The 17,213-nt window shown below is 48.4% G+C and overlaps 1 protein-coding gene across 8 annotated transcripts in view; it reads right to left on the bottom strand.

The window, feature by feature from the left end:
* Nucleotides 1-10,883, bottom strand: part of Bmal2 (basic helix-loop-helix ARNT like 2) — a 38,110-nt gene extending 27,227 nt beyond the window's left edge. For 3 of the 8 annotated variants that reach the window (XM_059256999.1, XM_059257000.1, XM_059257001.1), the window contains exons 1-4: nt 10,780-10,826; nt 8,870-8,973; nt 5,764-5,916; nt 1,864-1,943 (exon numbers count right to left, since the gene is read on the bottom strand). In XM_059256999.1, the coding sequence (XP_059112982.1) occupies nt 1,864-1,943; nt 5,764-5,916; nt 8,870-8,973; nt 10,780-10,826 (384 nt within the window). Of the gene's footprint in view, nt 1-1,863; nt 1,944-5,763; nt 5,922-8,869; nt 8,974-10,779 lie in introns of all 8 variants that reach the window. The other 5 variants (XM_059257004.1, XM_059257005.1, XM_059257006.1 and 2 more) reach the window with 2 other exon arrangements.
* Nucleotides 10,884-17,213: the final 6,330 nt, after the last annotated feature.

Genomic DNA, 17,213 nt, shown 5'->3' with positions numbered 1-17,213 from the left:
AAGCAAGTCTAAGCTATTGGCCGAGCATTTATAATTAATGTTAAGTCTCTGTGTGGTTATTTGGGAACTGGTTGGTGGGACAGAAAAGTCTGCCTACAGTCCAGGAACTGGAGATACAATTCAACAGTTAAAAGCACTTGCTGTTCTTTCAGAGGACCAGAGTTTAGTTTCCAGCACCCACATCAGGTGATTCAAACTGCCTATAACCTGTGCTCCAAGAGATCTTCTGTCCTCTGGGGGCACCCCCTCCCACATGTACACACGCAGACACAAACACATATGCATAAATAAAAAGTAAACCTTAAAGATTAAGTTAAAATAAAATAGTAACTTTTTTTCAAAGTTAAAGAAAAATGAACAAAATTATACATGAACCTATGTCATAGCACATGGCAAGACACCAAATTTTCTGCTGTGGAGTCTGAAAGCCCCGCCTGTGAGAAAATGAGGTCATGACAACAGAGTTCTGAATGACTCTTTCCCTAAGCTTCAGATGACAGATCCGCAGGAGCTGGACTCCAGGGGGGTGGCTCTGAGGAGGTGGTGACCATGGCTGGTCCTTGGTGTGAGGGGATGTCTCAGGTGTGGGGGGGTGTCTCAGGTGTGAGGGGGTGTCTCAGGTGTGAGGGGGTGTCTCAGGAGTGAGGGGGCTGTCTCAGGTGTGTGGGGTGTCTCAGGTGTGAGGGGGTATCTCAGGAGTGAGGGGCTATCTCAGGAGTGAGGGGGCTGTCTCAGGTGTGGGGGGTGTCTCAGGTGTGGGGGGTGTCTCAGGTATGAGGGGGTGTCTCAGGTGTGAGGGGGTGTCTCAGGTGTGAGGGGATGTCTCAGGTGTGAGGGGGTGTCTCAGGTATGAGGGGGCTGTCTCAGGAGTGAGGGGGTGTCTCAGGAGTGAGGGGGTGTCTCAGGTGTGGGGGGTGTCTCAGGTGTGGGGGGTGTCTCAGGTGTGGGGGGTGTCTCAGGAGTGAGGGGGTGTCTCAGGTGTGGGGGGTGTCTCAGGTGTGGGGGGTGTCTCAGGTATGAGGGGGTGTCTCAGGTGTGAGGGGCTGTCTCAGGTGTGAGGGGGTGTCTCAGGTATGAGGGGGCTGTCTCAGGAGTGAGGGGGTGTCTCAGGTGTGGGGGTGTCTCAGGTGTGGGGGGTGTCTCAGGTGTGGGGGGTGTCTCAGGTATGAGGGGGTGTCTCAGGTGTGAGGGGGTGTCTCAGTTATGAGGGAGCTGTCTCAGGAGTGAGGGGATGTCTCAGGTGTGGGGGGTGTCTCGGGTGTGAGGGGCTGTCTCAGGTGTGAGGGGGTGTCTCGGGTATAAGGGGGAGTGGTCTCAGGTGTGAGGGGGTGTCTCGGATGTGAGGGGGTGTCTCAGGTGTGGGGGGTGTCTCGGGTGTGAGGGGGTGTCTCGGATGTGGGGGGTGTCTTGGGTGTGAGGGGGTGTCTCGGGTGTGAGGGGGTGTCTCGGGTGTGTGGGGTGTCTCGGGTGTGAGGGGGTGTCTCGGGTATGAAGGGGTGGTCTCAGGTGTGTGGGGTGTCTCGGGTGTGAGGGGGTGTCTCGGGTGTGAGGGGGTGTCTCGGGTGTGAGGGGGTGTCTCGGGTGTGGGGGGGTGTCTCGGGTGTGGGGGGTGTCTCGGGTGTGAGGGGGTGTCTCGGGTATGAGGGGGTGTCTCGGGTGTGAGGGATCCACAGTGGACACGTCCACTGCTCTTCCTTTGGGAAGTGTCCATCCTCCTAACTAATGAGGTATTAGTTCATCAGGCTATGTCCTTACCTTCAGTGTCTAAGGTAAGGACATGTAGACACAGGCTCTCTGATGTCTACAACAGAGGTAAACTCAATCCCCTCCCAACCCCATCCAAATCCATGTCCAGCTACTTACCTTGAGGATTAAGTGACTGAGCTCCTTATCATGAATAAATGAGGGTCTAGAATTTTCTTCCAAGAAAGACTCTGTCATGCCTAAAAACAAATAGGCCAAAGTGATTGAAAATATAGAGGAAGGAATTTAGTGATTGCTCAGCGAACACTGTCCAGGAGCTGCTGCCATTACAATGACGGTGCAGTGGTGACCCTTCTCTCTTCCCCTTCCTTCTTCCTCTTCCTCTTCCTCTTTTTGTTAAACAGGGTCTCATATATTCTAGGCTGGCCTTGAATTCACTAAATAGGCCAGGATGACCTTGAACTCTTGATCTTCCTGCCTCCATTTCCCGAGAGCTAGGATTACAGGTGTGTGCCATCATGCCCAGTTTATGTGGTGCTGAGAATCCAACCAGAGCTTCATACATTCTTAGCAAGCTCTACCAATACTCTACCAACTCTACCAACAGAGCTATATCCCCAGAGTCTGTCTCTACAGCCCAGGCTGGCCTTGAACTCATAACAATCCTCCTGCTTCAGACTACAGAATGCTGAGGTGTGAACCACTAAACCTAGGTATTTTTAATATTCAAACACATGGAGAGTAAGAGCTTGAGAGAAAAAATGCAACCACACCTATATTTGATGATTTCTTAGTTTATTAAAGCTCAAGTGAATTACTCTGAGGGGAAAATTTTGGAACTCTTAACAAACATTATGGATTAATAGAAAAAAAAAAAAACCCAAGCCGGGCGGTGGTGGTGCATGCCTTTAATCCCAGCACTTGGGAGGCAGAGGCAGGCAGATCTCTGTGAGTTCAAGGCCAGCCTGGTCTACAAATCGAGTTCCAGGACAGCTAGGGCTACACAGAGAAATCCTGTCTCAGAAAAAAGAAATCCCTCTAAAGACTATATAGGAACTTCTGATAATATGTGAAACTATACAAAATGTGTCTGAAGTATCATTTGAGACCTTAGTTCAGAGCTCATTACATTAAAAAGAAACAACTAGAAAATTGGCAAAAAGCTAAGGAGTTCATTAGGGCAAAGCTTGGGTCATGTTTGGCCTGTGACCAGAAAAGGACAGAAGCCATATCCTCAAAACATCCAGCCCTGGGGCTGAAGCCAGGACCTGGGGAGGGATAAGGATGCAGTCTGGGGACGACAGGCCTTGGCCAGTGACACACGTCAATGGAACACACCTCAAAAGTGAGTTACAAAACCCAGACAGGGGAGCTCCGAACCAGGAAAGTAAGCGAGGGTATCGTAGAGACAGAACAGGGCTGTCTAGGCAGGCAGGCCTGAGGCTGTGGGGAAACCGGCCACATATGGGGACACTAGGGACTTAAGAACATGCTCTTAGAGGCTGGAGAGATGGCTCAGTGGTTAAGAGTATGGACTGCTCTCGCAAAGGACCCAAGTTTGGTCCCTAGCAACTACATTGGGAGGCTCACAGCTGCCTAGAGCTCTAGCACCAAGGGGTCCAACCCTCTCTTTTGGTCTCTGCTCGCATTTTACACACACACACACACACACACACACACATTTTTTTTAATTAAAATTTTTTTGTTTGTTTGTTTTTTTTAAGCAGGTGTGGTGGTGCATGCCTTTAATCCCAGTACTTGTGAGGCAGAGGCAGGTGGATCCCTGAGTTCAAGGCCAGCCTGGTCTACAGAGCAAGTTCCAGGAAACAGTGTACTGAAAAGCCAAATAACAGTAATAGTAATACTGATAACAATAAGCTATTAGAGCTGTCTATCAGGTGCATGCATATAATCTTAGCACCCAGGACACAGAGATAGGAGAGGTGGAAGTTCAAAACCAGCCTTGCTACATATTGAATTCAAGGTCCAAATGAAAGCCTGTTGCAATAACACAAAAACAAATTAGGGCTGGAGAGATGGCTCAGAGGTTAAAAGCACTGAGTGCTCTTCCAGAGGTCCTGAGTTCAATTCCCAGCAACCACATGGTGGCACACAGTCATTTATAATGAGATCTGGTGCCCTCTTCTGGCGTGCAGGGATATATACAGGCAGAACTCTGTATACATAATATATCAATAAATTAAAACAAAAAACAAAAAACAAATGAACTAAGAAGTGTTTGAAACATTTGTGGCAATGCAACCATTTTCATGCCATCCAAGCCCTTGATTAATTTTTCAGTAATCGGGTGTATTTTACCAGGCACTGAGTGGAGGTACGGGACAGGGGGACATTTGTTCTTGGCTTCCTTAGTTTGAAAATAACTGCTGAGCAGTAGGGGCAAAAACATCTCATCAGCCCTTACAGTAATTCACCTGGGACCCAAATAACACAGTCCACAAACCTCCCTCCTACTGTGTGTCTATAACACAATTCACAGGCCTCCCTCTGACTGTGTGTCTATAACACAATTCACAGGCCTCCCTCTGACTGTGTGTCTATAACACAATCCACAGGCCTCCCTCTGACTGTGTCTATAACACAATCCACAGGCCTCCCTCTGACTGTGTGTCTATAACACAATCCACAGGCTGCCCTCTGACTGTGTGTCTATAACACAATTCACAGGCCTCCCTCTGACTGTGTGTCTATAACACAATCCACAGGCCTCCCTCTGACTGTGTCTATAACACAATCCACAGGCCTCCCTCTGACTGTGTGTCTATAACACAATTCACAGGCCACCCTCTGACTGTGTGTCTATAACACAATCCACAGGCTGCCCTCTGACTGTGTGTCTATAACACAATCCACAGGCTGCCCTCTGACTGTGTGTCTATAACACAATCCACAGGCTGCCCTCTGACTGTGTGTCTATAACACAATTCACAGGCCACCCTCTGAGGGTCAATATCTAAGGTTTTGCAGAATAAGTTTGGCTGTGCTGGGAGAAGCACCCTGGAGCACAGACCCAAGTGTCTTAAGCGATGTCACTAATGTGTTGATTGACTCAGGCTTGGTCAGGCTGTGTGGACAAGTAGCCAGCCACATGGTGGCTGAGAACGGCCATGACATCATATACTTCTGCTCCAGGAATGGCTATGGATTTAGAGAATGTCTCCCCTGCTGAGTTCCCATAGTTCATTTCAGCACATACACACCTCTGCCGGGACACATCCCACACTAGAAGCTTTTTTGTTACATATTAAAACATTTATTTATTTGTGTGTGTATGGACGGGTCGGTTCCCTCCTCCTACCATGTGGGTCCCGGGGACCAAACTCAGGTTGTCATGCTTGTTGACAAGCATCTTTACCTGCTGAGCCATCTCACTGTCCCCACACCCAGGTGACAATGACCTCACTTCTCTCTCTCTCTCTCTCTCTCTCCTCTCTCTCTCTCTCCTTTCCCCAGTACAGAATAAGTTTATAACTAGTGTTCAATTCATGTGTGTTGAATTAGCTGACTGACTCATGGTTTCTCATGGCTTCGCTAATGTGAAGGTGCTTGGGTAATCTCTGGGATGGAATCAAATGACCTCGGTGGAATCTAAAAGTTTTTGTTGCTAAAGACTCAAGAGAATTCCAGGTAACTTACGCAAGCCTCAGGAGTGGGTAAAAGAGACTTTCATTTCTCAACAGACTGATAGAACCCAGATCTCCAAGCACAGAAAAGAAGTCCCAGCTCTGCTCTCTCCAGCAACCACTGCCTGGTAAAGTTGCTCTGTGGTCCCTGATCTCTGAAATCCTTGCTCTGTGCTTGGCTTTACAGGTGGAGATATAAACAGGAACCACAAGGCGGCAGTGTGCATCCATTTTATACTTTGTTTGCTTTGAGACAAGGTCTCAGGTAGCACAGGCTGGCCTTGAATTCCCTATGTTACCAAGGATGGCCTTGAGCTCCTAATCTGCCTGTCTCCACTTCCATCTGAGGTTTTTGGTGTCTGTCAGCCTATCTGCTCACATGAAGACAAGGGGTATAATTCTGCGTGGGTCTTACCTCTCAGGGACCTCAAGTACTGCACCGCCCTCCTCAGAACACTGAGCTTGTCCAGTTTGGGGGTTGCAGGGCTGAGTGGAGGGATCACAGATGACAGCTCCTGGATCAGATGGTTCATCTTGTCCCTCCGACGCTTTTCCATCTGACTGTGCGCTTCCCTGGGAGGGAGGAAGAACCTCCTTGGCTAATGCTCACCCTGTCGCCCAGAGGCACTTGAGGGTGTGGAGCCCTCCACACTCAGGATGCTCTTCCTCAAGGCTGCATTACGCGAGACACCAGAGCTTCTGGGAAAAGTGCTTGTAAAAGCATCTTACCTCCACCACGCCCAACGGCTTTGACCATGCACTTCCTACGCTAGGACATCTGTGGTCTGAGGGCTGTGGTCTCCTTTCTCCCTCCCTCCTGTGGAACAGACCTGACATTTGCATAGCTGTCATCCTCATTCCCACCCAGCTCCTGACTACGTCTAGAAAGTGCTAGAGCCCTGCTCGGAAGACACCGCTGTGAATTCTAGTACTGTCGCTGACTCAGTCTTCCGTTTCCACCTGGTCCTCCGAAAGCCCACGGTTTCCACTGAAGTTTCTCCATGTTTAAAATCATGGTGGCCCAAGCCTGTAATCCCCACATTTTGGAGACTGGTGCAGGAAAACAACTGCAAGTTCAAGGTCTATGCATCCAGACCCTGTCTTCAAAGCACAAACCAAGGACAAGCCCATGCTTCTACCCACTATCCTAGGAAGGGTTTTATAATTTCTATTTCAATTACTACTATTTATCATCACCATCACCACCGTCACCATCACCACCATCATCACCATCACCACCATTATCACCATCACCACCGTCACCATCACCACCATCATCATCACCATCATCACCATCATCATCACCATCATCACCATCATCATCACCATCACCACCACCACCATCACCACTATCATCATCATCACCACTATCACCAGTATCACCACCATCATCATCACCACTATCATCATCACCATCGCCATCATTATCATCATCATCACCATTATCACCATCACCACTGTCACCATCACCACCATCATCACCATCACCACCATCATCACCATCATCGCCATTACCACTATCACCATCATCACTATCATCATCACCATCACCACCATCATCATCACCATCACCACCACCACCACCATCACCACTATCATCATCACCATCACCATCATCACCATCACCACCATAACCACTACACCATCATCACCACTATCACCACTATCACCATTATCACCATCACCACCACCATCATCACCACTATCACCACTATCATCATCATCATCACCATTATCACCATCACCACCACCATCATCACCACTATCACCACTATCATCATCACCACCACTATCATCATTGTCACCACTATCATGGTGCATGCCACAGCACACAGACGGAGTTCAGGCGACACCTCTATGGAGTCGGGTCACTTCCCACTTTTCATGGGTTCTGAGGTGGATCTCAGGTAGGTTGCCAGGCTCGTGAGGTCTCCACCCCCTGAGCATCCCACTAGCTTGGAGGTCTTCCTTCACCCGTGGCTTCTGTATTCCCTCCTGCTCCTCGTCCTCCTTGGTTCTCCATGCCCAGCTCAGCACATAGACAATTTACTCAGCTTCCCTTCTCCTTAAAGATTGGTGTCATCAGATCCCCGGCTCAGTGCCTGTCTCCCCAGTGCAGAGCACCCTAGGAGAACGCCCCCCTTCCCGAGGCTCTGCACGGCTCCCTGACTATGAACTGTAAAAATGTTTCTCATCCCTCCCCACTCCAGCCTTTGGAAGCAGACTTGTCCCTGAATGCTCCCCAATGCAACTAAAGAAATTCCAAGCCAATGCATCCCCACATCTGCCTCCTTCAGTCTCCTTCCCCCACTCCTGCGTGCTCTTCCCTCCATGTGGTGGGCCTTGGCTGGCGGCACACACGGAGATTCATTCTCAACCTGTTCTTTTCCTCAAAGGGTCAAACAGCCATGAGGCTCAGTAGAGTCTAGTTTTTATAATATTCCACAATCATGCCTCCTCCTCTTCAGCCACCATCAGCCTCACTCTGGGGCCCTCCACTGCTCCCAAAGCCTTTTAAACCAAGCTTCCTTCTAATGTTTCCTCAGCTGGTCTATGCTACACACTTCCACAATTACCATTCAGCAATCCTCACCCACTGATATTGCTCTCCATTCAAAACACAGTGTGTCTCATCACTTTCTCAGCCTCTTACTCTCCAGATGTCACATAGTAGGGTTTTTGGTTTTTGTTTTGTTTTTGAGGGCTAGAGAAATGACTCAGTGGTTAAGAGCATTGCTGTTCTTGTAGAGGATTTGAGTTTAGTTTCTAGCATCCACAGGTGACTCATAACTGCCTGCAACTCCAGTTCCAGGGGATCTGACACCCTCTTCTGGCCTCTGAGGGAACTGCACACATGTGGTGCACATACATACGTGTGTGTGTGTGTGTGTGTGTGTGTGTGTATACGTACATCTTTTTTAAAAGATTTTATTATTTGTTTCTCCCCCCCCCCCCCCGTGTGTGTGTGTGTGTGTGTGTGTGTGTGTGTGTGTGTGTGTGTTAGAGGGGGTGCCCATGGAGGCCAGAAAAGTGTATCAGATTCCTTGGAGCTGGAATTACAAGCAGTTATGAGACACTTGTGGGTGCTGGGATTCAAACTCAGGTCCTCTGAAAGAGCAACAAGTGTTCTTAAATGCTGAGACATCTCTTTAGCCCCATACAGTAGGTTCTTAATAAATGTTGAATGATTACATAGCACAGGATCTTGGCCACAGTTCCTTTGAGAGAATCAACTATCCACCCAAAGCCAACAGTGCCATAAGGAAGTGACAGTTCTCACGGGGTCTTTACAAGTGTTAAACAATCTGGGGCTGTGGGAACAAAACTGCTCACATGTCACCCTAAGTGAGCTATTGCACATACCCAGCACTTAGCAAGAACTACACTTTGAAAAATCATGGAAAATGGTAGGAGCAAAGGAGAACCAGGCTAGGGCAAACCTCTGAGGAGCACAATGAGCAAAGCCTACTTCCTTCACATACTGCACCCTCTTCATGGAGCAGGGAGACCAGGCGGATTACCTTGCCTGCTGCCACTGGGCGCTGCTACTTCTATTCTTGTTGAAATAGATGGGTAAAGGGGCTCTGGGGAAGGTTTCCCCATTGTTTCTGTCATGAACTCTGACCTGGAAGGAAGGAGGCCTTGGGTCATCCCTGCAATAGTAAAGCTCATCGTCACCCGATAGGATTTGGAATTACCTAGGAGACACACCTTCAGGTATGTCTATGAGACTACTCCTAGGGGCTTAACAGGGGAACAAAAACCCTCCCTGAATTATGGAGTTTAAAGCCAGCCTGAGCTACAAGTCCTACAGAATGAGTTCCAGCCTAGGTAGTGTTACATACAGAAATTATGTCTTAAAAAGCAAAAAAAGACCACCACCCTCCACAAAAAAAATAAACATAGTAGGAACTATCATTTGTTACCAACTAATAACTCAAGATGGAGGTGACCGTCCTTGGCAGCTGCTCTCCTACCGTACATCTTGTTAATGAGGAGAGAAACGGGGGTACAGGCAGCCAGATCAGGAGGAAACCTCCCAGGCATGTGCAATTGGCCTGGGAAGTACTTTGAGGCTTATGGTTGAATCACAAATCACACCAGCACCATTGTCCTGGGGATCAAAGCTAAAAGATGAAGGATCTTTGTGAGAACTGACTTAAAAAGATCTAGAAGGCTTATTTGTATTCTCCTCTCTAACTCAGAATGTAGCAGGAATCTTAAAAGTTCTTATTAATAAAATCAAACCCGGAGCCAAGTGTTGGGGTGAACACTGGAAGATCAGAGAGACAGAACAAGCCACGGCTAACTTTACCTGGCCAACTTCTCAGCTGGTCTTGTTTCCTCAGACTGGAAGCTTCTGTGTCCTCATCCCAGTGGTTCTCAGCTGAACTGCTGCTCGAAAGCCTGAAGCTTAACTAGCCAAATGCTTCTAGTTTCTGGTCTTCACACCTTATATATCTTTCCTTTCTACCATCACTCCCTTGGATTAAAGGCTCACTTTATGGGATTGAAGGCGTGAGTCACCATGCCTGTCTGTATCCTTGAACACATGGATTTCTGCCTCTGGAATGCTAGGATTAAAGGCATGTGCTACCACTGCCTAACTTCTATGTTTAATATTGTGGCTGTTCTGTCTCTGACCCCAGATGAGTTTATTAGGGTGCACAATATTTTGGGGAACACAGTCCCACCACACTCAGAACTTTCAGGTATGGTGGGAACTGTCCCCAGCTGTCCCACTCACATACAGTGCCATCCTAAGATCTGTCCCAAACAATTTAATGTATAATCCTAGCTTTGGGGGAGTAATAAAAGAATCTCAGGCTACAGGATGCATGGGGGGGGGGCGGGAGACAGGCTGAAGTGTGGCTCAGTGGTGGAGCTCCTGCCTAGAATCCTCCAGTGAGGATCTGGGGTGTGGCTCAGAAATGCAAATCTTGCCTAGCACACTTAGGGTCCTGGGTTTATTCCCAGCAACACAAAAACAAACAAGCAAGTAATAAGGGTATCATCTCGTTATCTACCTGGCTTAGTAACTATGGAAACAAGAGCTTCATGTGATTAAACTGACCACAGATCACCAAGGCCTGGTTATTCTTTAACTGGTAAGTTGGGTGTTCAGTGAAGTGACCAGAGGCCAAACATGCATGAATGTTTTGCTCTTGATGGAGTATGTTGGTGAGGAAGGAGGGGAGCTGTGACCATGAGCATTACGTACTGATACTGATTGTGCACCAACATCTCCTTCAGATTCTAGCTGAGCCTCCTGAACATCCATCATCACCAGCCCTGGAAGGCAAGGTCAGTGACAGGTAGAGGTAGGCAGTGACCAGCTGCTTTGCTGCCACAGACATAGAAATAAAGATATAAGCATGGTCTCCTTTTGCTGACTGACAGATTTCATGGAGTTAGAAGAACACACACTTACTGGGCCGGCTCTGAATCACTTCCTTTGCGTTTCCTTGGAAACTCCATTATAAGTGAGTTGACAGGTCCAGGAGCTGTGAGTTTTGTCCCTGGGCTCATGTGACTAGAAACCGTAAGGGCAAGGCTCTGGCTCTCTATCAGCCCTCTACCTGTGAATGAGAAAGCACAGAAAGACACTTTCATCTAATGCATTATCACATCACAATTAAAAAGTAGTTCTGTCTTGGTATCTAAAAACTCAGCTTAGAAAAACATGACAGGAGGAGAGATTATTTAGAGAATTCAAATATTAGTTTGAAATATGTGTGTTCATCCATCTTTGAGAGTTTATTGTCCTCGTCTGACTGTAAAAGATGGTAAAACAAGTGTATGGAGGGCATGAAGCCCAGAGGCAGCCAGAACGGAGGGAGCTAGGGGACACCGGGAAACGGCAACAAGGTCAGAGAAATGGCAGCCTTGCTTCCTAGCTCTGAAATACATGGCTGTGATTGGCTGTGCCAACTGAGGGCTGACTGACAGCACCTGCCTAGCAATGCATGGGGCCACGGGTTCCACCCTCAGTACCACAAAACCCAACCATGAAAATAGACAGGTTTTATATTGTGGTAATATCCACCAATCAATTAATACTGAAAAATACAGACCAAGGTGCCTTAAAGAGGGCAAGGGGGAGAAAAGGAGGTAGTCCTATCATTTCCCATGACTCTGGTAGAAGTAAAAATTGTTGTAAATGTTTAGAAGGCAATCTGGAACACCGTATGGAGGGCCATGGCACATCCCCGAGCCAGCATCCATCCCTTTGACTGACCCTGAAACATCAGAGATACACAAAGACTTTCCTCCTACAAATTCATCAAAATCTTTCAACCATGGTTGAGTGTGACTCAAACACCTCTAACCCCAGCTCTCAGAAGACAGCACCAGGGAGGTCACAAGTTTGAGGCCAGCCTGGGCTACAGGAAATCCCATCTGACAATCAACTTTGGGACCAGATCCTCTACATCCTTGGAGAAGCCACAGGACCAAAGGAAAAGTCAAAATTAGGCAACGTGTGTGAGCCAAGTGGGGCTGTCACATCCTGGGCAGTGGGAGGAAGTGAGGACAGACCCTCACTCGATGTCTTTATGCTGAGCGTCATGGGGGCAAAAGATGTGTCCAGGACTGCACCGGAGTCTGCTTCACTGATCTCATTTCTCACTGACTTGGGCCTTCCCTCCCATGCCACACCAACAGTGTGGTGTGCAAGCCGCTTAGGAGCCAGTCCGGTCAGAAACACACCAGGGCGCGTCATACACACTGGATTTGGTCAAGTACTTCAAAAGAGGCCAAGCCTACTGTCCTGTCCAGTGGCCTGTAGCCATGCCTAATTGTTTGTTATGGGAAGGGGGCTAATTGGTGGCATGTTGACGAACAGTCTTCACAGAATTCCTTCCTCAGCAATCTTAAACTTGCTCAGTGTACCCCTCTGCCTCAAGCACACCTTTAGCTAATTCTGCTTTTGTTACTCAATCTTCCCGAAGCAGGCTTCGTAGATCCTGGGTAACATCACTTTATTACTCTCGGTCTCTCCCCAATCAAGCCCCGGGCACTCACTGCCTCTGACACATGGGAAACAGGCAGAGAAGTGGAGAAGCTCACAGTGACTGCGTTTCTCTTGTTTGTTTTGCTGGGTTTGCTTGTTGACCATAGTTCTCAGCAACACAAGCAAACAGCCTTTGTAGAAGTCACTAATTCTCATCACGGGTGCGTTTATCAGCAAAGAAATGCTCCCAGGTAGACTGGAAGGGCCTGATTTAATCTGTCCAAGGGCCTGAGACACACCTGAGGCTTCCCTGGAGAACAAACCACCAGTGGACAGCAGAGCCGCTCGGCCAGCCTGTGGACAGTCCGCCCTGCAGGTAACAGACTGGCCTCCGTAGCTGCACCACTTTGCATGCCAATTCCCTGCTGACCAGTTTAAGAAGGCTCGCACACCTCTGCTCCTCCGGCTGTGCCCTGATACTCACACCTGCCCAACATCACTTAATTGTCAGGTGAATTGTTCAGAATCCCTCAAAGTCATGGAGGCTGGCACTCCATTCCCCCTGCCAACAGACAGGTTCCATTTTAAACATCAGCATGTCACAGAAATGGCACCATTGGAAGGACTGCAGGTACTGAAGAAATGCAATCCAAGGCCAGGCAAAAAGGTTACATGGTCTGGAGGCCAGATGGCCTGGGTTCAAGCTCTGGTTCAGCAGCCTTCCCCTCAGGCAATAAGCCTAAATTCTCAGCCCGTGCATCTGGAGCACAGAATAAAACTGCACTGTCTACACAGCTACTGTGGAGCCCGTGAGTAGAGCATGGGAGGTGTTTAGAACTTCCCACGAAAGCACAGCCTGAGTGTTCGCAAAGGGGAAATGCAGGTGCCAACACCGGTGATGACTGAGGGAACTGAGTCACAAGAAACCACTCAACTGTGACTCAGAATATAGTCAGAGTAACACAAGCCCAAAGACTATCTCTCCGATGATGAATTTTAGAGAAAGCATTCCACCTAACCCCAGGACAGATGAGAGCAGGACAAAGCAGGTCCTCAGAACCTCAGAGAAGCACTCCAACCTGTCCCAGACCTGGTGAGCCCCACACTGAAGAACGGAGGCATGGCAGGGCACCTCAGCAGGGTTTCCCCGAGCGGCTGCTTCACAGGAGAAACCCACAAATCAAGTTCCCTCAGGTTCTGAGTGAACAGAGGCCACTGCAGGCCACTGGGATAATTAATGTTAGTGAATCGGGCCCCAGTGGCCACGCCGGGTTCAGAACCCATGAAGGATTGCTCTACCATGCCATTAAACTTCAGAGGCAGGAGAGGGACTGCTCAGTGCTCATAAAAACAATTGCATGACTTTTCAAAAATAATCAGTTACTATCAAAATATGAAGGAGCCTGAAGAGAAGAAAATGAAACCCCCACCATCTGAACAGTGGGAATCTTTTTGTGTTTGTTTTGTTTTCAGATAGGATCTTGTGTACAGCAAAACTTGACCTTGACCATGAACTTGAAATCCTCTTGCCTCAGCCTGCTGAGTTCTGCGCCCGCCGGTGTGTGCTTGCGGGTCTGAGTCACCAAACCCAGCATAATAAACACTTTAAAAGCAATGAAATAACCTTATCGTTTACATTCTTAATACCGCTGTTACCATAGTAACAGTAATGCCCCGAATCTAAAATTATTGTCAGCTCCTAGAGAAATCAATAACAAATCATTTCTAAATCTTTCTCTAAATAGCTTGCCCTCAAAGCATTTTAAATTCTGAGGTGTAGATTTGTTGCCCCCTTTCCACCAGCCCCTTTTCTTCCTGTCACATGGCCTAGAGGTAACTGTGGTAACTGGGTAAACGAAGTAATAAGGACCAGACAGAGGGCGCAGTGGGTAAAAGCACCTGCTGCAGCAGCCTGAGACGTGACTTTGATCCCTGGAACCATCAGTGAAGAATCAACTCTTGAAAGTTATCCTCTGACCCCTACAAGTGTGCCATGGCATATGTGTGTGTGTGTGTGTGTGTGCGCACATGCACACACAAAATAAATAAATACACTAATTAAAATTTTGAAAAAGAAGTGCTAATGCTTTAAGGGAATGTTAAGTGCTAACATTTAGGGAACCCTGAAGCACCATGACACAAAGAAGCTGGGTCTGGTCTCTTCTCTAAGTCAGTGTGGTTGCCTGGGAGACCTGTAAAGCAGTGGTAGCCCAGTCCTCTTTGTCTCCATGGCAATACAAATGTAACTCAAACAGGAAGTCTAATTCTCCAACCAAGGAGCTGGTACACATCCAGAGAGTGAAAGCTGACCCGGGGGCAGGGGTCTTAGGTGGAATATTTCATCAGACCACCCCTAGGGCCCCAACCATCTTCTGTACCTTTAGATGTCTACAAAGTACTCAACGTCAACTGCATTTACTGCATACTAGCTTCAAACACCTGACCCGCCAGATGTGGTGGTGAACGCCTGTAATCACAATATTTGGGGGGCGGGGTCAGGAGGATCTGGAGTTCAAGGCCAAGCTGGGTTACATTATGAGTTCCAGGACAGTCCAAGAAATCTAGTGAGATCCTTTTGAGTAAGAAGAAATGAGGGGATGGGGTAGGGAACTGGTGCCTATTGTGTATATATGTGTTCAGGTGCATTTGTGTTTGGAGGCCAGAGGACAACCTCAGGTGTCCTCAGGCGACATCACCTCTTCTTGAGACAGTGTCTCTAGTCTGGAACTCGCCAAGTTCGCTAGGCTGGTTGACTGAGCCCTTGGGAGTGTCCTGGTTCTGCATCCTCAGCACCTTCCATCAGGCCTGGCTTTCCCCCATGAGTTCTGCGATCAAAGTCTTCACACTTGCAAGCATTGACTGAGCCACTCCCCTGTCCCCAGATCTGTATTCCTATGAAAGACACCCATAGCTCGGACATCTCTCTGAGCACAGCAGTACAGGGTCCCTAACAGCCTTCTACTACAAAATCTAGATGAAGATGAGTTGTGATGCTTATGGTGATTTTGTTCATAAATACTTAGGGCTTTCTGGTTTGTTTCCTGTTTGAGAAAAGATATCTCTCAATAGCCCAGAGCAGCATCTGAACTCACCATGTAACCTAGCTTAGGCTCAAACTTGTAGTAATGCCCCTGCTTCTTGAATGCTAAGATTGCAGATGTAATTGAGCTCCCCTGCTCTGAAGTAACCTGTCAGCCAAACAGCCTCTGGCCCGAAACTGATGCAGGAACATCTGATATCACAGATGGGGGTTTCCCCGTGTGCTTCTGCCACATCAGGAGCACACCCTGAAGGTCCGGGCTCCTTGTTATAAGCCTTCATTATATTAGACGTCAAGGCTGAGGGCCTCAGCTCTGTCTACAGAGTGCCACGGGAAGGGTCTTTGAGCACCATGTGTTTGTTTTTTTCCGTTTTTCCTGGCGTGTGCTCAGACCCTAGAACCACACAAGGAAGGCAGAAGTAATGGCCACAGTGAGCCAGTGTGATGTGGATAGACAGGGAGGGGCAAACTAAGTAATTCTGAGAATGCTTTTGAAAGACCGAGTGTGAGGTAGCTTGAAAGTCGCAAGGAGCTGCTTCCTCAGAAAACCAAAGAGAACGGGAGAAGGACACCCGGCCCTCCCTCGGCGAGAGGCACACCTCTGCTTTCCCGCCTTCTCCCTCAGCCCCAGGTTCGGCTCACTCTTCTTCCATGGTGATGAATATATGCTGCTGCCAACCAGGAACCACAAAATAAAAGATGCATGTGTCTTCATTCTGGAAAAACCTCTGCCCCTCAAATGGACTTTCTGGTGAACTGTCCACATGGCCAGGGGAGCTAACACCACACATTGAGGCAACCTCAGCAAAGCTGGCCTTCCTTTTCCAGATTCTGCTCAAATCAAAGAATCCAAGTGTCACATCCTCCGGTCACCTGCCAATCAAAGAATCCAAGTGTCACATCCTCCGGTCACCTGCCAATCAAAGAATCCAAGTGTCACATCCTCCAGTCACCTGCCAATCAAAGAATCCAAGTGTCACATCCTCCAGTCACCTGCCAATCAAAGAATCCAAGTGTCACATCCTCCGGTCACCTGCCATTCTCCTTTTGTTTCTATTCTGTCCCCTGAAAGACGTACCACTGCTTCTGAGACACTCACCCACGAATACTAAAGTGCTCCCTCTTCATAGACGAGACAACGTCCCCCAGTTTTGAGGGGGGCCTCATTCTCAGTGGTCAGCCTGGTTTTTTTTTTGTTTGTTAACACAATGCAATTTTGCAGCCTGTTTCTGTTGGGATTTGAGTGTGAACCGTCTCCCACTGGCTCATGTGCTTGAACACTTAGTCCCCAGGGGGTGGCGCTGTTTAGAAGATTGCGGAACCTTGGGAGGTGGAGCCTCCCTGGGAAGCGGTTCACTGTGGGAGGGCCTTCCTGTCTGCTCTCTGCTTCTGTGGACACAGGTGACCAGTAGCCTCACTCTGCTGTTGCCATGTCTTCTCCACTGTGGAGGGCTGTATCCCCTTGAACTGAGAGCCAGCAGAAACCTGCTTCTGAGTCACTTCTATGACACATTCATAAGGAGAAAAGTCAGGCACGAAACCTCTCACCCACTAAGCCACTGCTGACCTCACCAGAACTCCTGTTTCCACCATCTGTTGGTCTAGTCAACAGTGAGCACTCGGTGGGTCCTGTATGAATGAGTCAGCCCTGCGCACACCTTAAGCAAAGTCTCATTTAAGAGCTACAGTCTCTACTAGGCACTTAATAGGAGAAGGAATCAGAGATGGAAAGGGCAGGTAAGGACCAGCTCTGCTTTCCCAGGACCAGCAGGCTGAGGGCAGAGCCTTGAGACCAACACAAACAACCGGACAAACAGACAGGAATGCTCCCAGAGACAAAACACTGCAGTGTGAAAATGGGAATTAGGGAGGG

Source organism: Peromyscus eremicus, chromosome 3 (genome assembly GCF_949786415.1).
Source record: "Peromyscus eremicus chromosome 3, PerEre_H2_v1, whole genome shotgun sequence".
Taxonomy (NCBI): Eukaryota; Metazoa; Chordata; class Mammalia; order Rodentia; family Cricetidae; genus Peromyscus; species Peromyscus eremicus.
Note: the sequence above shows the minus strand (reverse complement) of the source record. Positions and strands in the feature narration are given on the sequence as shown.